The 24,746-nt window shown below is 44.6% G+C and overlaps 1 protein-coding gene across 2 annotated transcripts in view; it reads right to left on the reverse strand.

Annotated features, from left to right (window-relative positions):
* ALDH18A1 (aldehyde dehydrogenase 18 family member A1) overlaps positions 1-24,746 on the reverse strand; it is a 36,395-nt gene that overhangs the window by 3,064 nt on the left and 8,585 nt on the right. The window contains exons 3-17 of one of the 2 annotated variants that reach the window (XM_059660911.1): positions 22,884-23,098; positions 17,915-18,064; positions 17,723-17,827; positions 13,973-14,131; positions 13,515-13,605; positions 12,004-12,128; positions 10,868-11,012; positions 10,137-10,210; positions 9,821-9,914; positions 7,159-7,379; positions 5,018-5,155; positions 2,879-3,074; positions 2,654-2,775; positions 1,471-1,657; positions 420-515 (exon numbers count right to left, since the gene is read on the reverse strand). In XM_059660911.1, coding sequence (XP_059516894.1) covers positions 420-515; positions 1,471-1,657; positions 2,654-2,775; positions 2,879-3,074; positions 5,018-5,155; positions 7,159-7,379; positions 9,821-9,914; positions 10,137-10,210; positions 10,868-11,012; positions 12,004-12,128; positions 13,515-13,605; positions 13,973-14,131; positions 17,723-17,827; positions 17,915-18,064; positions 22,884-23,098 — 2,118 coding nt within the window. The remainder of the gene's footprint in view (positions 1-419; positions 516-1,470; positions 1,658-2,653; positions 2,776-2,878; positions 3,075-5,017; positions 5,156-7,158; positions 7,380-9,820; positions 9,915-10,136; positions 10,211-10,867; positions 11,013-12,003; positions 12,129-13,514; positions 13,606-13,972; positions 14,132-17,722; positions 17,828-17,914; positions 18,065-22,883; positions 23,099-24,746) is intronic. The other variant, XM_059660912.1, reaches the window with a different exon arrangement.

The raw sequence follows: 24,746 nt of genomic DNA on the forward strand, positions 1-24,746 counted from the left end.
TCTCTCTAAAGGAAGCCTGCAATCGCAGTGCTCTCAAAGGGCCTTGGCACAGACACTGCTACCACCGGTGTATGGAGACAGGCTGTGGTCTGCCTGCACTGCGGTGGGAGCGACCGGGGCTTTGGGCTGCACAAGTCTGGGCTTGAATGCCAGTTGCATGACTCTGTACAAGTTACTTCACCTCCTTGAACCTCAGTTTCCCCATCTATGAAAAAGAAAATCCAAGTACCTACCTTCTTAATATGTGAAACACCCAGAGCATAGGACTTTATCATCTACTATTTTCTCTCGTGTACCCACCCTCCCACAACTCTCTCTTCTCTTGATCAAGCATGTGACCACAGAGATGAGCTGTCTCCTCCACCCTCACCATGCTCCTTGGACAACAGTGTCCTTTCTCCCATGACCAGAGTCCTTACCCAGCCCGAAGCGGTAGCCATCGGAAAAGCGGGTGCTGGCGTTCCAGAACACACAGGCACTGTCAACGTGCTGCAGGAAGAACTCTGCAGTTTTCTCTGCAGCAGAAAGAGAAGAAACTGAATTAGGATGACCCACAGAGAACACCTGCTTCCAGCCCCTCACCTGGAACTGACCGGGCAGGGTCCAGGCACCACGGGGCTTCCCCGTGTGTTAAACACGGATTTGTGAAAAATCCAAAGAGGAAGAAGGAAGACCGGCTTCATCAGTCACTGCTGTGGAAAGCGCAGCTGCTTGGGAGCTCCCACTGCAGAGATACCCTTGCTGCTGCCATGGCCTGTCTACACTATTTATTTAGAGGCTCTGGACCCAGAGTGTTTAAGTCTGAAGTCCAAGTTCACACCCACTAGCGAGGTGACCTTGGGCAGGTTTCTGAACCTCTCTGTGCCTAAGCAAAATGGGGACTGACAATGACCTAGCTTACAGTGTGTGGAGAGATTAAGATGAACTGACATCCACAAAGCACTCATCGCAGTCTAGCACACAGGTGCTCTGTAAATGTTAGCTGTTACTATTAGTGCTGTTGTGATTCCCCAATAAGTGAACTGTAAATTCCCTGAGGGGGCCATACCGGCTTCCTTAATCACTGGGCCTGAAACCTCAGCATGTCCTGCAATACGTATCTGTAGAGTGAATGAACGACTATGGCACCAGTTCTGCCCTTACTCTCCTGAACCTTGGTTTCCTCAGCTGTAAAATGGGTTTATTCCAATAACTTAGAAAGACTGTTGTGTGGATTAAACGGTAGCACCTCTAATGCAGGAGTGGAGCTAATAGTCTCTTTCCCGCCTCCTCCCACGGGACTACTGTCACTATAGAATGAGGTAACAGATGTGAGAGCACTCAGCAAAGCGGCCAATGCAACCGACAGCCAGCGTTATCATCCGTTTGCTCAGTTCCGTTTCCTGCAGGCCAGGAGGCACTGAGAGGAGAACCACTGTGGAGACGGAGGCAGAGAGAGCAAGCGCCTCCGCTGCAGCATGTGGCACTGACCGTTCTCCGTGACGATGACGTCCGTGTGGGAGCTGCCGTACTTGTGGATGTGGTCGATGGCCTCCTGGACGCTGTCCACCACCTCAATGCACAGCTCCAGGTCCCCGTACTCAGTTCGGAGGGACTTCACCTCCGAGGGGCTGAAGGTCAGATAGGAAGCGAACTTGGGGCCTGCGTGAATTTTCACCTGGAACAGGGGAAGTCCAGGGGCAACAACAGAAACCCCTGTGAGAAAGCAAGCTCACGCCTCGCCCGGGATCAACAGCAGGCCCGCTCGGAGGCCACTCGCGTACAGTGAGGCCCAGCACAGTGAGCATGTGCCCTGACTCCCTTTTAATTTGAGGGGTGCATTCTCATTTTCCCACAATGCTCTCAGGTTCTCACTGGGCCCATGCCATACTGATAGCTGACTAGAGCCTCTTTTCCAGGAAAGGATGGAAGGGAAGAAACACGTGCTGCAGGTCAAAGCGACCAAGGCCAGCAGTCCTTCTCCCGGCTGCTGCACAGAACTCTGCCAGGACATCCAACACATCTGACGGAAAACCTAGGCTGTCCATTTTTGTCTGCGGAGCATCTAGGAACAGGAATGTAAGATGGAGCATATGTCTATGCTGGAAACTTACTGGTATTGGTTGTTTATAACTTTAATAAAATAATCTCAGAAAAAGATGATATTACACAAATTGTTGACTCCCAAATACCACTGTATTAAGTAGGTTAATACTGGTAACTGAAGACATTTGTGGAGGGGCGGATGCAATACATTTTGGTTTGAGAACATTTCTGCACAATCTTTTCAAATCAAATCCAAACAGGAATGTGTTCAGACTCACAAACTTTAAACTATGCCGCCTGAATAAATGTTGCCAGAAACAGTCCATTCAGCAGGCTGCCATGTGGCCCAAACCCTTATCCCTAAACCCTCTTAGCACTTAACACATTCCACTCGGAAATGAGGCTATTTGCGTGTGGGATTCTTCCACCCGCTGGGCTGTCAGAGACAGAGGCCTGCCTTCACCTTACTCCTCTGTGCACTGAGCACAGAGCTCTGTACACAGCAGATGCTCACAAATGCTGCCTCGCGAATGGCCTCACTGGTGTGGGGATGCTCCTGGTCCAGTCCCACAGGCTCAGTCCCCACGTGGGAGGCAGGAAGTGGTGCGATCCTGCGAGCTTGTCTTACCTGTTCCACTCGCAGCATATCGATGATCTGGTCAAACAGGGGTGTTCTCAGCAGGTCTCGGTGGATCAACAGAGTCTCCAAAGCGTTACAGGCAGCTGGATATTCACATTTAGAGTCTCTGACTAAAGAAAGGGAACAAAGAGTCGTTTCTATTAACACGATCCAGCACCACAGAGGACCTGACAAATATTTTGCCTGTAGAACAGGGGACCCTGTCCAGCTCACCCAGTCTGGAGGCTTTATCGACACTGGCCTCTGAATCCACATACATGTGGCAGATCCCCTCACTGTGCCCCATCACCGGGATCCCCTTGGCGGCTTTCTGGATATCTCTGACCAGCTGGGAAGAGCCGCGTGGAATGATCAGATCTATCATTTTGTCTAGTCGGCAAAGATCTTCCACTTCTTCTCTGGTATTCACCTGAAGAGATAGAGAATAAAAAGATAAAGAGAATATCTTCTAACCCATGAAATATCCCCATTACAGTCACATGTCTGCACCTCCTGAGCACTAATCAGGCACTGTGAAAACTTGTTCCAAAATAAGACTAGTCCCTGATCATGGGAATCAACGCTATCTAGCAAATGCTCACCAAACTCTGCACACTAAGTGCTTTGCTGGGCATGACCACAGGCAGGACCCGGTCCCTGCCTCCAGCAGCTCAGAATCTAGTAGGGAAGAGGGGGCTAGGACACAACCAGCCATACACTGCTGGGCAGATAACGTTTTAAATGCCAGGAAAGGTAAAAGTGCCACCTCTGGAATTAGAGGAGGACAAACTATGCCATGTGATGAGGATCACAAGAGGAAGTGGCTGCCCTGGTGATTCTCTAACCACAGCCTTAGTGACAAGCTGGGTCTTGCTAGGGAGTCATGGTTCTTCATGGCTTCTGCTGACAACCTCAACCCTGGGATGCTGGCTGGGCTAACGAAAGTGCTTATGTTAGGACACTGACATTGTGGGTATCTTTTTATCTTCTTGATTTTTCATTGTCCCCTATATGGTCCTGTTACTTATAAGAGAAAAACAAATATACGTTTACGAAAATGCTCATAGCAACTTTAATCTGCATAGTCCAAAGCTGGAAACAACCCAAATGTTTGTCAACAGAAGAAATGACAAACTAGTATATGCATGTAAATGGAATACTACACGATAGTGACAGAGAAGCTACTGCTAGGTGCAACAACCTGGATGAAGCTCATGGGCATCCTAAAGAAGAAAAGAAATACAATGTAAAAGAGTGCATTGTGTGATTCCATTTATATGAAGTTCAAGAACAGGCAAAAGAAACTGAACGTGAAAGAAGTAGAAGAGCAGTTTGGTGGTGAGGGGCATACTGACAGGCAAGGGCACTGGGAGCCTCTGGGGTACTGGAAATGTCTTGTATTTTGATATGGCTGGTGGTTATATATGTGCATGTACATATGGACAAAATCACATAAGATCTGTATACTTACTGCATATATGCTGTACATCAATAGGAAGGAGGGAAGCAGATGCCTCTGAATTAAGCTAGGAGGTGGCAGAGCTGGGATTTGGATCCACCACTATGTTGCCATGAGAAAAACCCAGACTCTCATCAGTGAGCATGTGATGCAGCCGTTTTAAAGGCCCTCACCCAGCAGCCCAAAGAACCCTGCAATGTGGGAGCGAGTAGCCTCGATGGAGCAGAGAAGGATCTGAGCCAGCCTAAGCCCACATCTAAACTACTACAGGCTGTGTGACTTAACCTCTGTGCCTATTTTTTTCCATCTATAAAATGGGCCTAATATCGATGATATTTTTCTCATAGGGTCGTTGAGAGGATTAAATGAGAGATAAGAAAGTGCCTTGCCCATAGCAGGTGCTCAATAAATTGCAGCTCTTACTATCTAGTTCAGAAATTCTACTTGACAATTGAGGAGTATAAGACAATGGTTAAAATAACAACAACAACAACAATAATAACGATAACAGCATGACCTAATATTTACACGCTCCCATGATGGTTTATGACAAACTTTCATAAAAATTGATCTCATCTGACTTGGCCTAAATGACTCTGCCAGTGCGCAGAACCCAGGCCTCACACTCTAGTGCTGGTATTCCTGTTGCCCTGTGACCTAAATGATGAAGGGCTAATAGGCATTCTTATGAAGTCAATAGTGCCGGGACACAGTTTTGTGAGAGTAGCCTTCCGAGCCACTGAAGACCCATCTGGCACTGTCCAATGTCAGTAGACAAACAGGACCTGCTGCCACTTCAATTAGGCCAGCCCATGGAAGTGGCTCTGACTCACATGGCCTAAGCTTTGCTTCAAATACCCAAAGACCTGACCTGGCTCCTTTGAACCCGACATGGTTCATTCTCAGGGACCTACCAGCTGTACGGCCTCCTTGACTCCATGGATCGAGAGAGCCTCCTGGGTCAGGACATGAAGAATCCGGTTGCTGTGTGCAGCCTCCTTCCCTCCTTTGAGTAACAAGCCATTACCACTTGCAATAGCCAAGGCTGCCACCTGTAGATCAAAGGGGAGAGCAGTGAACCAAAGGGAAAAGCAGTAATAGTGACAGCAACGTTAGCATGCACTGAGCACTTCTTCTGTGCCGAGCACAGTGTCAACCACTTCATAAGGCCTATCCTGTCTAATCTGGGGGACAGGAGACCCTGACTGGAACCAAACCACCCAGATCTCAGAAACTAAACTCTGAGTCTTCCTTAGCACCACCAGCAAAGTAACCTGAGTTAAGAGGCCAGGGTCACATGGCCTCTCCCTAAGGTGGCCACAGTGGAGGACAGGGTGCTCAGCTGCCTCCTGACCCAGGTGCTTGCTCCACCTGCTGAGCAGAGGGTGGGCAGCACTGCTGGCCACATCTTACTCTGGCCTGTCACGGTGCTGAGAGCTCTGAACGCCTGGTGCTGAGGACCTGGAGAGGACCAGGCTCCCGCCAGCTCTGGCGGAGATGCTGGGAACGGAGCACAGCCTGTCTGGGAAGGAAGAAGCAGGCCATCTGGGAGGAGGATCAGCCACTCACCTGGTCACCCAAGGCCTGGAGCTTAACCTTCTGAGTGCTCTGGGGTAAAGGAGGACCTACCTGGGTTTTTTTTAAGTAGCGAAAGACACTTTCCTAAAAACACTGTGTGCCTCAAACTGTTCACCTCCAGATCAGTGGCTCTTAATCTTTGTTTTTTGTTGCTCATGAAGCCCTTAAAAAAGTTATGTATGTTCTCCAGATAAATGCACAAACCCACTGAATTCTGCATACAACTTTTAGGATTCAGGATTCTGTGATGCTATCCAAGCGAGGAACCTTAGTGGGCCAAAGAGGAAACCTTTAGCGTGCGAAGTGTCAGCTAGTGTGGCTAAAAGGGAGCAGGGAGACTTCAGGGACACGGCTGCACAGAGACTGGGACTCGTTTCCACCAGCAGAGGGGGCTGTGCAGTTCTCCCTGGGGCACTGCGGAGACAGGTCAGAAGGGGCTGGGTGCTGAACAGCCTGGTTTTAGGTCCTCAGGGAGAATCCTCCACAGAGCACGCTGGACTCCCACGGTCACTGATGCCATGGAGTAAAGAGTGCTGCTTGTTTGGTTTTAAACAGACTTTCTCCCTGAGACTTCGCGGCTTGTCCAAAGAAAGAGCTGGTATCGTACTAGACAGTCCAGTGGGGGATGTTCTCACATTTCTGGGACAAAGTTTAGGGCAACAAGAACATGGCTGCTTGGCAAGCTCTTTTGATACATGGTTTCTCAACATGAGCCTGTGATATGTCAGATTCCTGAAAGAGGATTATATTATAGTTTACATCACTACTAGACATTCTTTTTCTAAGATGTACCTTCAGGAAGCCATCTGAGACACTGATGATAAAGGGCCCTTTTTCGCATGGGCAAAACCAACTATGAGATGAAGGACCTGCAGGAGGCTAGCAGGGACTCTGGGACGAGGGAACAAAGTGCCTAGTGAGCTAATATACTTGGAGGTGGGCTCCCGTGGTCAGGGAGATTCATCTGGGTTTAAGGCCCAGATCCACATTAATAAGTTTCACAATAGTATTACCTCCTATAAACTTCAGTTTCTTCAACTGTAAAATGTACATATAAATACTTACTTTAGAATTATTGGTAAAGCCAGTAACATAAATTACCTTAAGAACAACCTAAGAATAAAGTCTCAAAAATTATTTTTTTGGCCCTAGCCGGTTTTGCTCAGTGGATAGAGCGTTGGCCTGCAGACTGAAGGGTCCCAGGTTCAATTCTGACCAAGGGCATATGCCCAGGTTGTGGGCTCGATCCCCAGTGGCGTGTGCAGGAGGCAGCCAATCAATGATTCTCTCTCATCACTGATGTTTCTACTTCTCTTTTCCTCTCCCTTCCTCTCTGAAATCAGTAAAAATGTATTTTTTTAAAATGTTATTTTTGGGGGATGGGGTGGGGGGGGAGATAAAACGTTCTTACTTAAAAAAAAGAAGAAGAAGAAGAAGAAGAATCTTTGGGAGATTTATCTCGGCATTAGTCACATACCTGGGGTAGACAGTCGGGGCGAGACTCGAAGATGACCAGCAGGACTCCGATTGGGACAGTCACTTGTTCTAGTTCCAAGTTTTTGGCAACTCGGATCCGGCGCAAAACGCGCCCCACGCTGTCCTGGGAGGAGGCTGCAATCTGCCGCAGACCGATGGCCAGGCTGTTCAACTTAGACGTGGAGAGGCTCAATCGTTTCAGCAGAGGAGGGGCAAGTCTCCCTGGGTGTGTAAAAATGTATGATGATAAAGGAGGAGACCTGGGCAGCAGCAACTGTCCTACTGGACGTGTGGCGCTGTCTTTGAACAGACATGGAATTAAGGGAAAACAAGGATATGCCATTTACACAGCTTTTCTGGGGGGTAATAGTTTGTCATATAAAGGTATGTAAACCTACACCTTTTGTGCAAGTTCGGCTCCAGAAACTTGTCATTTGCAGGAGTGAACTTGCATGTAATGAGGATACTTATCACAGCATTTTTATATTAGTGGGAAACTGGGTTCTACCTATAAAATCAGGCAGTGGGCTACCATGCAGTTAACATCAATAGCTATATGATATGATATGAAGAATACAGTTTGTGAAAAAGGAAAACTACAAAACAGTATGTATGGTAGGATCCTATTGATCAAACATGACATGTTTCTAAGTCTGGAAGGCATCAAGAACAGTGATGATTGCTGTCTATGTTTCTGCATTATTTTAATCTTTTATAAGAAATGATTAGAAGCAATGAAGATGATTTCTTTTAAAATAAAAACTTAAATAGAATTATAAGTTCACATATAAAATTTTCTTTAAATTTAAATACAATGGTATGCATGGAGTGATCCTCTATACATACACATGTTCAAATATATGCATGAATATATATTCAGAAAAACCATATGGAATCACCCATCACAAATCATCACTGTGGTTAATGATGACATGAGTTTATGAAAAATTTCCCTTTCTTTTTAATAGCCACAGCCAGCTAGATAATAAAAATTTCTTTTTTGGAGGGGAGGAACCAACCGTATATTAAGAAAAAAAAATTAAACCATCATTCTACCAAATAATATCAATATCATTTAATTATATATGGATTAATTTTTTTCATTTTCCCATGTACTAAAAATCAAGTTTTAATTATAGTGCATGTTAAATGTTACACTCTAGTTTTTCACCTTACAATGCATGTACATTTTCCATGTTGCAAAAATTATTTAATGACTACTAACTATTTCATTGAGTTGATACAGGTTAATGCAATTAACCACACTTACGTTATTAGACACTCAGGTTGTTTCCAGTTTCCAGTGTGACAAATAATCCTGCACTAAGAATGGTGACATACAGAGCTGTTTTCTCCTCTTGAAGTATTTTCTTGGGATAAATTTCCTGCAATGGGCTTCCCGAGTGAAAGGAGATTACCATGCTCATGGGTACCCAGGACTGTTCTCAAGCTACCGTGTGTTGTCACGAATTTCCAGAGATAACTGGGATAACTGGGATGCTAACCACGAGTCATGTGATTTTTGAAAAACAGCTCTAACCTCTGTGGGTCTTAATTCTTTTACTTTAAATTAATGGAGAGGATGTCATCAAAGATTTCCATTTCTGAGAGTTTATTTTATGACTTGCCAATACTACAAAAATTCAAAAGACCAGATGTAAATTCTACAGGAAGTTCCAAAGCAATGACTCAAACATGTGTTAAGGAATGGGAATAATGTTGATGAGCCTTGCTAGGTTTCTTTGAAGGGCATAAAACTAACTTGGATGTTTAATTTAAGGCACATTTATTCAAGAGAAAATAAAATTAAAAAACCCATTAAAACCAATCCCCATTATTTTAGGGTACCAAAGACAGAGAACTAGGAAAAGGCTGAGACAGAGTGAGGGCCTATCTGGCTCTACATATTTAGTTGTCAGCCCTCTCACTCCTCTACCATTAGCACCTTGAGGGCATTTCTGTCGGGGCCTGTTGCTAACTCTGGGCAGACCGCACACTAGGAGATGAGCTGTCTTTCATCACAGGCTGCATAAACTATTCTACAACTATTTTACAGACACAGTCCATTTGGGTTTAAATCCAGATCTGTCACTGGCCATGGTTTCAGGCATGTGAAAACTGCTTCATTTTTCTCCTCGGTAAAATTGGGATAATGCATAGTAGCTACCTCACAGTGCTATATTGTAAAGTAAAATGAGATCCCGTCGGCCCAGCCAGCGTGGCTCAGTGGTTGAGCATCAACCTATGAACCAGGAAGTCACGGTTAAATTCCTGGTCAGGGTACATGAGATTCTGTCTGTTATGCCCTTAGCACAATGCCTGGCAACACAGAAAATTATCAAGAAATGTTAGCAACTGTTAGCTGAATGTCTAAAATGGTAAGGTCTTCAATCTTTTCTCTTTTTTTGTCTTGAAATTGCCATAATAGCCATATAGGGAATGAAAAAAGCTCCTATGGGGGTTGTGCTGGAATATCTTGGAAACGGGTAGGGGTAGTGTGTATAGTTTGAAAGAGCCCAATGAACATTAACCATCAACCCTCAATAAATAGGATACAGAATATACAACTTCTTCTATAAGGATATTGACTTTAGGTAGAGTATGATGTAAGACTTAAACAAAACCCTCCTTAAAACTTGACTCCAAATTGCCAGGTTATTTACCCTCTGCCTCCTCCAAGTCTTTCTTGTTGGCTGACAGGATCTCATCGCGATGGTCCGTCAACAGATCAGCCAGATGATGGATAATCTCTGCTCTCTAGAAAAAAGGTGAAAATTAAACAAGCAAACAGTATCCAAGAAGAAAGCATGCCTGCTCCTTTAAATCTACTCTTCTGGCCATGCCAGGCCTTGCTACTAAACCCAGGTAACTCTGGGGGACACGAGGAACAAAGGAGGAGATAGCAGGCTTGACTGTGTACTAAACCTCAGCATGATTCACTCTGAGAACAACACAACTATCAGCTAGGTCGGGTATTACCTGCTCTGGTTCCAACGTGGCCAACATCCTTCCTCCTGATCGAGCCATTTCTCCCTGTTGCTCGACAGTGGGGCCTGCAAGCACAATTGCAAACATCAGACCACGGTCAGCACGTTCCCTGTCGCTATCTCAGCACATGCATAGGTTCCTCACATGCACGGATCTTACACTTGGTATCTTGCTATGCTTGTTGCACATACAGAGACCACTCTGACCAGTAAAATGGCAAAAGGACATACCAGATTAACTCGGGCATAAACACAAGAAACTTGTCTGCACTTCTGGGGTAGACAATATAACTCATGTCTCCATAGTTCAATTCCACTTTGGCTGACATTTCCTAACGAGTCTACATGCCTGACTGTAGATTGTGATGCAGGTCTATCTATGTGAACACATGAGCGCACAAGCTATATCTTAGGCGTCTCTCATGTTTGCATCTGGCATCCAGCCGAGACCTACCACAATGTTTGTTGTTAAAATGGTTTCTTATATTCTTTAACTTAGTGATTTTAGAGAGAATTAGGAGGCCTAAGTAGGAAGGTTAGATAAATTTTACAAAACCAAAGCAAAATTGTTTTGCAAATAGTGTTCAAAACACCACATTTCCTAATATCAGCACATCAATTTTGTGATCTCTGTTCCCAGAATGACAGCTCGGCCTTTGGTCCCATCTAAGTCATGGTGTCACTAGCTGTCATCGACCACAGGACTCCATGAAGAATACTTACCTGCAGGCTTCACTTCGGAAAAGAAGGTGCCAACTTTCTTTCCCTCTACGATGTCTGTGATGACATGCCCAGACACTTTTGGGTGGGTTCCATTGGCAATAATCACCGAAGTGCCACCCTGCAAAGCCCAGAGGGCCGCTTTCACCTAAAGGAGAGGTCAGACCCAAAGATGAGACTCAGATCTTTGTAGGGTCTTGTCACCTGCACTTTAAATTTGCGAAAGATTTAAAATGCAATGTGATACGGAGCAATTTAAGAATACAATTTAAAAAGCTCCGAAAACACACCCAGCCCATCACTCTTTCCAATCCAACCGTAGCAAGTGCTGCCTAAAAGTGAGCCAGTCTGCCCTTCATGCTCACGTGTTCTCTCTCCAAGACTCTACACTGGGACTCCCCATGTCCACATCTGACGCACTGAGCCTCAACTCAGTGTCCTGTCAGGTGTTTGGCCAAGTCTGAAGCTGAGTACTTTTAGCTTTTGTAAATGGGGCTGTTGTCCTCATCTCTACCATTGCTACATATGAGGCTGTACCTTAAGGGCCTAACTTCTTAGAAAAATTAATGGGAGAGAAGAACTTTTGCAAGATGTCATCAAAAAATGAGCTGGTAACATTAGAGGATTTACGAATTATGAAAACTATACAGACCTTGTCCTTAAGGAGTTTACAATATGAACACTCACTCTATATAATATTAATAAAAGAGGCCGAAACCGGTTTGGCTCAGTGGATAGAGCGTCGGCCTGCGGACTGAAGGGTCCCGGGTTCGATTCCGGTCAAGGGCATGTACCTGGGTCGCGGGCACATCCCCAGTGGGAGATGTGAAAGAGGCAGCTGATCGATGTTTCTCTCATCATCGATGTTTCTAACTCTCTATCTCTCTCCCTTCCTCTCTGTAAAAAATCAATAAAATATATTTTAAAAAAAATAATAATAATATTAATAAAAGAGAATGCATACACAAACATGACTAAATACAGGTACACAATATGCATCAAGCCCATATTTAGATATGTGCATACGTAATTGTGTATGTGCCTAGCATGTGCACCATTAGCCCATAAAGAATTACAAAAGTAAAAATGGTATTTTGGCTCTATAACTGTTACAGGCGGTAAAGGCAGCAGATTCTTACCTTGGCTTCCATGCCACCCATTCCCACTCTGGACTTGGTGCCGAATGTCACAGACTGCTGATCTCCAGGATAAAATGTGTCAATGAGCTTTGCATCATCTGACCCTGGGGGGCTGTCAAAGAGGCCTAAAAAGTAAACAAGGGTCAATCATACTGCTTTAATGGAAGTCCAAGAGAGGCCTCCCGGGTACTGCCAACCACTCTGTACTTAACCCCTCCAGAAGGATTCTGTTCCATCAGCTCTACCCAGGAAGGAGAACGGGGGGCTCCAGGAGTCCACCCCGCTGAGGAACAGCTCCAGGACGCACCTTGCATATTTTATAACCAGCTTAATAAGTGAATGTTTGCCAGCGGCAGAGCATGGCCATGTCCTTGGCACAGGTTATCCTGCCTGGGGGGTGGGCTGGGTACTCAATAGGCTTTTCAGACCTCCAGGGAATGTAATGGAGACGTTAAGGATCCTGTAGATTTGGCTTATTTTGACACAGCTATCATGTTCTTTATGGGTCAAAATGTAAATGGGTACAACTCAGCAAAGTGGAAGAGTGAATGGAGAGTCAACTGGAGCCACAAGGGGCCCCTCCCTGAGGAGGGAGAGGGGAGTAATACATAAGCCAAGGTGGCCACACAGCCTGGATTTTCTGCAGTGGCTCCAATTTAAAACAATGTGTCTTATGAATTACATTAAAAACTGAAAGTGATAAAAAGTAAGATGATGTACCACTCCATACCACTAGAATGGCTATAATAAAAAAGGCAGATGACAAGAGGTAAGTGTTGTGGATGTGGAGAAACACGAGCCCTGTCTACTGTGAGTGGGATTGTAAAAGGGCGCACTTTGTACCATTCTGGAAATGGTTTGCATGGCTAAATGGTATATACATGGTTTGAAAAACAGTTTGGCACTTCTTCCAAAGAGTTACACATTATGATCCAACAATTCTGCTCCTCAGTAAAATAAAAAATACATCCACACTAACACTTGTACATGAAGGTTCAAAGCAGCATTAGTGTATGGTTCCATTTATATAAAATGTCCAGAACAGGCAAATCAATAGAGACCATGTAGACTGAGGGTTGCATGGGGCTGGAGAGTCTCTGGGGAAGTGACCAGTGACTGCTAATGGGGATGGGATTCTTGTGGTGGGGATAAAAATGTTCTAAAATTGTGGTGAGGGTTGAAAAACTGTATGAAGACACTAAAAATCACTGGAATATAAACTTTAAATAGGTGAATGGTATGGTCTGTGAATTACTTCTCCATAAAGCTGTTATAAAAAACAAAATCAAAGTGCTGGAAAATGACAATCTTTCAGCATTTAAACTGCATTTCCCAGACTCCGCCCCCCTTCTTCTGAGCCATAAAAAACCCTTCGTCAGACCACATGGCTCAGAAAATTATGTCCCATAGAAAAAAAGATCAGAAGGATTCAAAGAAAGAGGGAAACTCATGCTCACACATGTCATATTTACAACAAAGGCTGGATAAAAGGAAAAGGCGTTACTTTGTACCTTCCACATCTGAAAGAACAATCAAGAGGTCAGTTTTCATTTCCACAGCCAGCCGGGCAGCCAAGCTGTCATTATCTTTGACACTAATAACCTGGAATGCAGGTGAAAAGTCGTCAGTGAGCTACACAGTTCAAAAGGAAGTTCACAGAAGCACTCAGCCAGGCTCTGCAGGCCCCTGTCTGCAAAACACCATTTTCGGGCAACCCCCCTTTCCAACATGCACCTTTCTGTCCATCGACATACACAAGCCATGCTCACAGCAGCATCTTCAATCACGGTCACACCTAACCCGCTGAAGGAAACCCTCTGACTCCAGGAGAGCTCGGGCCCCACTGGTCAGGACACCTCTCGCTCCCAATTTCCACCTCGTTAGGGTCAGACTTGCGGTGTTAGTACATGCAGCATCTCGTGGCGTTAGTGTCTCTGGCATGCTCGACCCTCTGGAGCATTTTACCCACATTTACCCCCTGGAGATCACTATTGGGCTCAGCTGGGGGGACAACAGCGTCATTCGTGTTGACAATGGGGACGATGTTCATTCGGAGGAGCTCATGAAGTGTCCCATTGAGGTTCCGGCGCTTCTGTTCATCGTGGAAATCCAAGTTGGTCACCAAAATCTAAAAGGTTTAAATAGATCAAAAACAGGGGGGAGAAAAATGATGAAATTCCTAGTTATAGCTTAAAAAAATGCTAAAACTGGAGAAGTTAAACATTAGGATTCTGCGATCCTACACAGATTGGGATGGAACATACATCTTTGGATGCCTACCCAATTATTTGAGATACGACGGAAAAGTTAGAATGACTTGGAAGATTTAATGATGTTCAGGACTTCTTGTAAAAGTACTTTAATTCTCAGAGCACTACCAAATCTCATCCATTTACAAAATTAAGAAAAATTAATGTATCTACTTTGGAGGGCTTTGGGGGAAAGTAATGAATGTCATTAACTTCTAAAATACCTTTGTATCCTAGCATCTGATTCAGGCACAGAAACATTTGGCGAGCGAATGAATGAATGGTTTTCCCTGCTGGGAAGTGTCTGAGATAAAAGGAAATAGGGCTGTGTCATCACTGTTCCCGCTCTGCAGCCGACCACTACTGGAGTTTACAAAGACTGTGAGAGCATGTGGGCTAATCTGAGAGGTGTGTGGAGGTGACCCGTTAGTCACACACTGAAAGAAGGGCTACATGTCACTTAGCTCAGGGGAGGGGATGGGCAGAGTGGAGAGCTGGTGGTCAGCTCTGCTTCCCTGCCTGAATCCAAGTTTTCGGCAGGGTTTAGCAGGGGAGAGAGGTAAAGGGAGATGATGTCAAGAAACTAAATGGCAACAAACCCTGAAGCTCATGAAAAAATGTTTCACCAAAAACCCTCTGATGGTTAAGGAAGGGGCTCTTGTGGTGGAAGGCAGAGGCTGAAGCAGGAAGGTTGGAGGCAGGTGGTCAAGGAGGAAGGGACTGAAACAGTGGGAAAGGGTGAGCCCTAAACTGGGATTGGGCAATGGTAACTAAGGTAACAGCAGCCTGAATGACATACAAAATGCGAGTGAGGAAGACAAAATGGTAATGTCTAAGGGAAGTAATTCACTCACTCATCCCATGAAATATTTATTGAGTACCTCTGGAATGCCAGGCCCTGTGCCAGCTGCTGGGATGGAGAATAAAAATGGTGAGGGTTTGGGTAAGATGGAATAGGGCCTGTTTTTGTAAGGATAGATCATGAACTCCTCTTCAGAAAAGCTTAGTCCTATAGAAAACAGGACTGAGTCAAAAGCAAACAATGGATTCTAGTGCTGGTGGTGAAAGGTCAAACAATAAAAGTAAACACATGTATGTAGGAGAGGTGAGCAGAAGGTACAAAGGCCCAGTGAAAACACCTATTGCTCACACAACCGAACAAGCAAGATAGGAGACAAGCGCCCCAAGGGAGGAAAGTATGTGCCTGGAGGACAACCTGTTACCATGCAAATCAGTGTCACGTCTACGAAGGAAAAATAAGCTGCTTTACTTGTTTTAAATCTTTAACCTGATAACTTACTGGAGATTTCCACAGCCCCTGAAAATGGTCTTCACAACGAGATTAGTAAAGAAAACAAGGAGCCACAGGACAAGGTACAAAGGGCGAAGACTCCTGGTAGATGAGACAGTGGGGAGGCAGAGAGGGCCCAGGGCGCAGACTCCTGGTAGATAAGACAGTGGGAAGGCAGAGAGGGGCCCAGGGCGGATGCCTGCTGGGAAGTGGAAGGGGCAGAGCTCTTTCTTCCACATCCTTAATGGAAATGACGGTCACTATGCACTGACTTTTAATGTAACTTTCACTAAAAAAAAAAAAAAAAAAGCCTGACCGGTGCGGCTCAGTGGTGGTTGGCCCATGCACCAAGAGGTTGCTGGTCTGATTCCTGGTCAGGACAAATGTCTAGGTTGCGGGCATGATCCCCAGTAGGGGGCATACAGGAGGCAGCTGATCAAAGTTTCTCTCTCATTGATGCTTCTATCTCCCTCTCCCTCTCCCTTCTTCTCTAACAGCAATAAAAACCTATTAAAAAACTAACAACTGCCTGGCCAGCGTGGCTCAGTGGTTGAGTGTCAATCTATGAACCAGGAGGTTCCAGTTCGATTCTCAGTCAGGACACATGCCTGGGTTGCAGTCTCGATCCCTAGTAGGGGGCATGCAGGGGGCAGCTGATCAATGTTTCTCTCATCATTGATGTTTCTATCTCTCTCTTCCTCTCTGCAATCAATAAAAATATATTTAAAAAAACACACAAAACACCAAAAAACCAACAACTAAAACACCTAAAAAAAAAAAAATCAAACCTGGAAAAAAGCAAAACAAAACAAAAACATAGTTCCTGGCCCTAACTGGTTTGTTGGCTCAGTGGATGGAGCGTCGGCCTGCGGACTGAAGGGTCCCAGGTTCAATTCCAGTTAAGGGCATGTACCTTGGTTGCAGGCACATCCCCAATAGGGAGTGTGCAGGAGGCAGCTGATGGATGTTTCTCTCTCATCGATGTTTCTAACTCTCTATTCCTCTCCCTCTCTGTGAAAAATCAATAAAATATATTTAAAAATAAAACAAAACAAAAAAACACAAAAAAACATAGTTCCTGGACCTAAGTTTCCTCATTTGGCTCCAGGCATTTTAAAAAAATTAAAGACTTAAACTGTCATTGGATTGTAGCAGAGAAGAACTAATAAATGGTGACAGAAATTGAGGTTTTCACTATATTTATGTTAACAGGAAAAAAAAAATACAAAAGCTAAGATGACAGAGTAGGGTCTCCAGCCATAGGAAACAGGCGGACAAGTCCACATCTCCTGTTTCAGCTCACTTTGTCAAGGACACACTAGTATAATTCCAGAACATCACTGAATAACAACTGTGAAAATGAGGGGGACACAAAGCAATGGGAAGTGAAAGGTGCACATATAGCATCACCTGTGTAAAATAACCCCTGTGTAAGTGATCAGAGGCAGCAAGGGCGTCTGAAAAGAATAACCTTGGAGTTAGGTTATCTTCGGTTGTTTTGTAATATTTAGATTTTTCTATTCAGTGTGTAGTTGTTTAGTTGATGAAAAATACAATTTCTTAAAATTCTGGAAATTTAGGTAAAAAAGAAATAAGTTAGGAAGAAGGTTCTAGAACATTCAGAGGTAATCACTAAAAATTTCTAAATTCCATGGGGACTGGAACCATGGCTGACTTAACATGATTCCTCGGTACATCATAGGTACCCCCAAAATATTTGCTGAATGAATATAAACCTAACAAATCACCAACATTCCTTTTGCCTTCAATGCTTAGCTGGTATCTAAGGCAACCACTACCAGGTGAAGCAAGCCAATGAAATAAAGATATCTATCTTCAGAAGAATTAGCAGCTGCAGCCCTAAGAGGTACTAGTACAACAACCAGAGCTAACACTTATTATTAAACACTGCATTAAATGCTTTTCCTGTAGTATTTTCTCATTAAGCCCATCGAAAAACCCTCGGGCGTAGGCACTGATATTATCCTCATTTTTCAGAGGAAGAGACGGGCACAAAAAGGTTAGACTGAAAGACTTTCTCCAGACCTCCCAGCTAGCAAGTGCTGAAGCCCAGACTATCTCCTGGTGGCCTGGCTCCACAGCCCTGGTCACGATCTTCTTGCTCCAAGGGAATCACCCTCACGGGTCCCCCGCCCCCTTGGAAAGGCCAGCCTCTCACCTGGGCAGCACAGATGCTGTACTGGGTAAACATGGCTTCATACAAGGCCATCAGTCCACTCTGTCCCGCAGCTGCACAGGCTCGGGCTTCTAAGACAGGAATTGCCTGGAACATACCAACAGACAAGGTGTAGTTGAGAGAGAGGGAAGGAGGGCTGAGGGCCCATTCCAAGGGGTGGGAAGCAGCACTCACCATCTCCTTCAGCTGGTTCTGCCCCGAGTGCAGGGCCTGCCTCACGCTCTGAGACAGAAGGATCTCATGGCGCAAGCGTTGCTTGCCGAAAGCTACGGCTCCACTAGTTACCAGCATCATCTCTCGGCCTTGATTCTGTAGCACTGACACCTGACATTGAGGAAGAAAAGGGCACCACGAGTCACTTGTAACATCTCTTTCCTCTCTTCACAAGAAATGCAGGCAGGATGGACAGCTGAGTGGATCCCAAATGCTGGTTTATGGACCAGCGCTGGGCTGGCCCTGGGAAGAATCACCCCAGTCGTTTGGTAAAAATATAGATTCCTACATGCTAACTGAAATCTGGCAAGCAGGTGGCGGACAGAAATCAGAAGTTTTTAATAAGGGATTCTGGTGTGTAGCCAGGCTTGGCATCTACGGGGCTTGATGGTGTCTGTTGAAGTTTGGTGTCTGCAGAAGGCCTAGTTGTTACAGGCAAAAAAGGCCAGAAGAAAAGTTTGGAGCTGAAATTGCAACATAAACTTAGCAGATGAATTCAAATCCTAAGGGGGTACGTCTGATACAGTCACCTTTGGCTGGACCAGAGACAGATGCTCACCCTGTTCCGCTCTGTCTGCCCAGGACCCAGTCACTTTTTTCCCTACCTTGGACAGATCCACATAAACGAACCAGAGTCAAGATGCAAATACAGCCAATTTTCCTAACCCGTCCATTATTCCTGATGCTTGAACCCTTTAACCTGGTTCAGGAACTCACAAAGTTATTTTAAAAAATAATGTTTTACCACAGAAAGTCTCATACTTAACCAAAGTGGTAAGAACAGTATTATGAATTCCAATGTACTCATCACCCCTCGTCAACAACTATCTCTCACGGCCAATATCTCACTTTCCAATACTCCTTGTACAGCTCCACCATTATTTCAATACAAATCCCAAGGCCCCAGACATACGATTTCTTCTGTAAATATTCTAGCAGTAATTGCTAAAAGACAGGAAACATACAGGGTGTACCCAAATATGTATACACACTTTGAATAATTATATATTCCAATGGGTTAAATCTGAAAAGAAAGAAACATCAATTGAGCCCTAACCGGTTTGGCTCAGTGGATAGAGCGTCAGCCTGCGGACTGAAGGGTCCCAGGTTCGATTCTGGTCAAAGGCATGTACCTTGGTTGCGGGCACATCCCCAGTAGGAGGCATGCAGGAGGCAGCTGATCAATGTTTCTAACTCTCTATCCCCCTCCCTTCCTCTCTGTAAAAAATCAATAACATATATTAAAAAAAAAAAAAAAGCAGAAACATCAATTGAGTTACCAGCTGTTAGTGTATACATCTTTTGGGGACATTCTCTCTCTCTCTCTCTCTCTCTCTCTCTCTCTCTCTCTCTATATATATATATATATATATATATATATATATATATATATATATCTCCATAAAACCACCATCATCTAAAACATTTACTAGTAAATAATTTATTAATATCAAGTCAGTGTTCACAATTCTTCATTTTTTTTCAGCTTGCTCAAACTGAGATGTAAATTAAGCCCATATACTGCAATGAACTGAAATGTCTCTTACATCTCCTTTAATCCACAGGTGCATCCTCCAGAATTCCCTCCCCACTTGCTACTTTTTGTTAAAGAATTGAGGTTGCTTGTCCTCTCAGGGTTTCCCAGCCTAAATTTTCCTAAACTTTGTGTCCCTGTGGTGTAAGTTTGTTTTTAAATATGTTTTTTGTTTATTTCAGAGAGGGAGAAAGAGATAGAAACATCAATGATGAAAGAGAATTGATTGGCTGACTCCTGCATGCCCCCTACTGGGGATTGAGCCTGCAACCTGGATGTGCTCTGATGGGGAATCAAACTGTGACCTCCTGGTTCATAGGTCAATACTCAACCACTGACCCACACTGGCCAGGGCCTGTGGTGTAAGTTTAATGCTGTATTTTATATTCCTATAAACTGCTACTAGGTATGGAGGCTTGATTTGTTTTGTCAAGAATTTATAGGTCATGGTGTCCATCAAGGGGATACATACATAATTCCTGGTTATCTTTCTTTTTGTGATGTTAGCTACTACTTATGATCGGCACTAAGATCTCTCTTCATTATTAGGGCTTCAAATGGCTGACATTCAAATTTATTCATTTTTTCTTCATTCATAGGCTAAACACATCCATAAGGGAGATTTTCCTTCATGAAGTGTTTGGTCACCTTGAGGTGTGGGTTGTTTATGAAAGGCAGGACAGATGTGTGCCTCTTTTCCTTTATTTACCAGTTTTTAAAGTAATGAGTAGGTCCTCTAGTATCCTCCAAAGATGACCAATGAGTCATTTTAAAGTATCATTATGAATTCATGGATTAAACATACTTCATGTGTTTAAATTTGTTGCAGTGATTATCTCTGCATCTTTGGCCAGTGGAAGCCAAGTTAGCTCCTGCGTCCAGTGAACATGATCAGGTGCTTTGGATAAGACATATTAGCACTGCCCTGATCCAGAAAGCCCTTCCGTTAGGTCCATGCATGTTTCTAGAAGGGGAGCTGGTGACCTAAGAAATCATTACCAAGTTCTCCCCACTGTTTTCATCAACTTTCTCTTTTGCTCAAAATCTTCAAACTGCTTGAGACTGGACCCCAATTCCTCTACCTTGCCAAAGCTCTGCCTGACGGAATGTTCCACTTCCCATTCTCCCTAAAGAGATCACTGCCACTGCTCACAAGCTCCCCGCTCCCTGTCCCCCATGTGGGATCCACCTGCAGAGCCTCTTCTTCCAAGAAGCGCACAACTCCGGGGGCGCCACTCACACTGTGCACAACTCCGGGGGCGCCACTCACACTGTGCACAACTCCGGGGGCGCCACTCACACTGTGTACAACTCCGGGGGCGCCACTCACACTGTGCACAACTCCGGGGGCACCACTCACACTGTGCACAACTCCGGGGGCGCCACTCACACTGTGCACAACTCCGGGGGCGCCACTCACATGGTGCACTCAGCAGCATGGAACAGCTCCCCTCTGTTGGTGCAAATCCAGCCAGTTGTAAAGGCCCAGGCTGAGTCCCAGCTCTCCTAGGAAGCCCCAAGAATAACCACACTGTCATTTGACTTTCCCATCTCTGGACTCATCAGTGACTGTCATTTGGGCCTACTCATTTGAATACTTACTGTCTTCAACAATCACCTAATTGTTTCGGGAGTCCCAGTCCTGGCTCCCAAGCCCCTCAAAATGTAGCCCTTACACAAATACTTGTTAAGCTGAATTGATTTCATGGACTCAATCTGGGAGGCAGATATGAACGTTGCTCAGTAGAGAAAATATAAGAAGATGCCATTAAATTTCAGGTTAGCAGTTTCCTAATACCAGCTCCTCAGTAAAGTTATTAAGAACGGAAAAGATGGTTATATAGGATCGAGGTGCGTTACAGGCAGAGTGGAAAAGCTCTTGCTTTAGCTCCAGGATGCCTGGTGTCTGCTTTTGACTTTGGTCAGGCACTGGCAAACTAGGGCCTACAGGTCAAATCTGTCCTGCACCAGTTTTTAGAAACAAATCTTTACTGGAACCAGCCATGTTCACTGATTTACATATCGTCTGAGGTGGCCTTGGTGCTACAACAGCAGAACTGAGAAGACACAGACATGGCCTACAAAGCATAAAACATTTACTATCTGCCCTTTACAGAAAAAGTTTGCTGATCCTTGCTCTTGGCAAAGATAAGGGTAGTGGGATTTGTGACACGTTTAAAGTCCAGAATTCCTACTGTCAACCCCCAAGGTCAGTTTCTTTACTGATAATCTGTGGTTGGCCTGGCTTGACTGCATGACCAGTGGAGCATTAAATCCCCACCGGAAACTTCAGCTTTGAGCCCTTTTAAAGCCAATATTCCTTACACAAATATCCTGTGATTCAATCTGGAGTCTAAGTGTTGTCCCTGTCTCCACGTAAGGTCCCTGGGGGGCATGAAAAAGGGGATTGTCTCTCAGACCCCCACTGTTTACTTGCACTCTCTCTCTCTCGCTGCCTGTATTGCCTTAAATTGCCTTACATTGGTATTCTCTGTGGAGTCTGGTGAGTCCTTTTTAAATATCTGGCCTTGGAAAACCTTTGCAGTGATAGCTCCCATTTATTTCAAGATTATTGGACTGATTGAAAAACAAAAGGCCCAGCAAAACAGGAAAAAGTTCAATATTTACACACATCCATCCCCCTGAGCTCTCAACCCTAAGTATGTATTAGAGTCACCTGGGAAACTTTAAAAACAATGGTGCTTAAGCCCCACCCTAGAGACACATCCTGTATAATAAAAGCCTAATATGCTAAGTGTCCAACCATTCGACCAGTCACTATGACATGCACTGACCACCAGGGGGCAGACGCTCCAATCGATAGGTTAGCTTGCTGCTGGGGTCCAGCCAATTGGGACGGAGAGAGACGGGCTGAACACGCCCTGGAGCCCTCTCGTGTTCCCTCCCTGGCCCCGATTGTACACCAGTGCGGTCCCTCAGCCTGGCCTGTGCCCTCTCACAATCCGGGACCCCTTGGTGCATGTTGGAGAGCCAGTTTGGGCCCAATCCCCGCAGGCCAGGCCAAGGGACCCCACTGGTGCACAAATCCGCGCACCAGGCCTTTCGTATTAAATGACTGAGTGTGCAGCCCAGGCACCTCCAGGTCCTCAGAGAATTTTAATGTGCAGCAGGACTGAGAATCACTGACATGTATGCTCCTTGTCACTAAGCAGCCAGAGAGATGAGCTGCAGAATCAGCTCCACTCCTTGACATCCCCTTTGCTAACCCTAGGATGCTGCCTCCCACTGGCCTTCAGTGGGAGAGGGAGTGTTAGGTTGGGTTAAATCTATTCCACTCAAACCAAGATCATTAGTACAAGCTGATAAACCTGAACTGACAGCTTAAACAACCCTATGTTATTTTGGGTCAGCAGACTTTTCCATCTTGGCAATTACCTGCTCAACAATAGATGCCAGGCGTCCCAGTGCCAGGCCACATTCATCCCCTCGGGTCACCACGGCGCTTCCGAGTTTCACCACGATTCTCTTGGCATGCTTCAGCTCACTGCGGTGGGCAAAAGACTTGCCATGTGCGCGACTAAGGGGTACGGTGATAAATGGGATGTTGCTCCAAGAACGGACATTTCTGATGGTTGAAGGCTGGACAGGATCTGCAGTCCCCAAAGTTGAATGAAAAAAAAAAAGGAAAAGAAAAACACAATATACTGTCTCATTAGAAGATACATGCACGGCATTAACCAGTTTAGCTATCAAAAAATAGTTTTATCAGTCTTAAACAAGTAAAACCAGTATATCAAAAGTCATATCTAGCATGTACCCACTACACAGGTCACAGGTACACTCAAACACTACTGGTGAAGAGTTTAAAAAAAAAAACGATTTTTCCTGAAGATGTGTCGGCAAAATACATCAAAAACCTTAAAAACGTTCACAAATCTTTGCTCTGGCTGGTGTGGCTCAGTTGGTTGGGTATCGTCCTGCGAACTGAAAGGTTGCAGGTTTGATTCCTGGTCAGGGCACCTGCCCAGGTTGCAGGCTTAATCCTAGGTAGGGGGTATGTGAGAGGCAGCTGATTGATGTTTCACTCTCACATTGATGTTTCTCTCCCTCTCTCTTTCCCCACACTCTTCTTCTCTAAAAAAAAAAAAAAATATATGTTTGCATCTTTTCATCCAGCAATTCCACATTCAGAAATTTATTCTAAGAAACTACTCAGAGATCAAAACAAAGAGATTCATCAGAAGGCTGTTCACCGGTGTTATTTATAATAGGAAAAATCGGCAGGTAAGTGTCCAAAAAAAGGGCAGATAGATTAATGAGCATTTTTAGGATTTTTAATAACACAAGAAAATGCTCATGGTATGTTTCCTAGACGTGTCTAAATGCACAGAAAAAAAGATGCAGAAAATAAATCAAAACATTAATATTTTATCTCATGGGTTGTGAGTGATTTAATTTTCTTCTTTATTCCTACCTATGTTTTCCAAATTTATGCAGTAAAAATGCATTGCTTTCATAATAAAAATACAGTATATGTGCTTTAAAAGCCACATCACTATAAAGAGAGTGAGTCTGATTAGCAAAGGCAATTAAGAGCAAAGTAATTAGTAATAATAATAAAAAATTATAACTAATCTAGCTACAAAGTTTCTCTCTGACAAGGCAGCATGAATCCAGGAAGAGTAATGTTGGAGTCAGACATTTTGTTTCTATCCCTTGGGACATCTGCCCTTAAGCAACCCATACTGATTCCTTTTGGGCGGGGGCGGCGGGGGGGGCAAAACTGTATAAGATTTCTAAGGAGGCAAAACAAAACAACAAACTACTTACCAACTACCCGTTTGCCCTCTCTCACAAATTAGGAGGTTTCCTGTTCTAGCAGGGTGCACTGCCACCAGTCAAAAGGCTGCAGTTCCCAGACTTTCTTGCTCACCTCGACATGGCATGTGACTAAGTTCTGGTTAACACAGTACGTATGAAAATGTTATGTGGGACTTCAAGGAATTTCCTTAAAAAGAAAAGAGCTTCCTGCATGAGATCTGAACCCACACTGCCTGGTTTCAGGCTGCCAACAACCACATCTATTTGGGCCAATTCATGGCTATTATTTGTCCCCAGATAAGTCAAGGTGCAACGCTCAGAGCCCTCCAATTACTCTACCCACAGAACCATTCTGCCTCTTAGAGTCTCCTCCCCTTCTTATCCAATGTTATGTTGCCTACTGATGCGTTTTTGACTGAAATTACATTAAAGGTGAATAAAAAAATGTAAAAAAAAAAAAAAAAGGAAAAGGAACAG

This window comes from Myotis daubentonii, chromosome 13 (assembly GCF_963259705.1).
Source record: "Myotis daubentonii chromosome 13, mMyoDau2.1, whole genome shotgun sequence".
Taxonomy (NCBI): Eukaryota; Metazoa; Chordata; class Mammalia; order Chiroptera; family Vespertilionidae; genus Myotis; species Myotis daubentonii.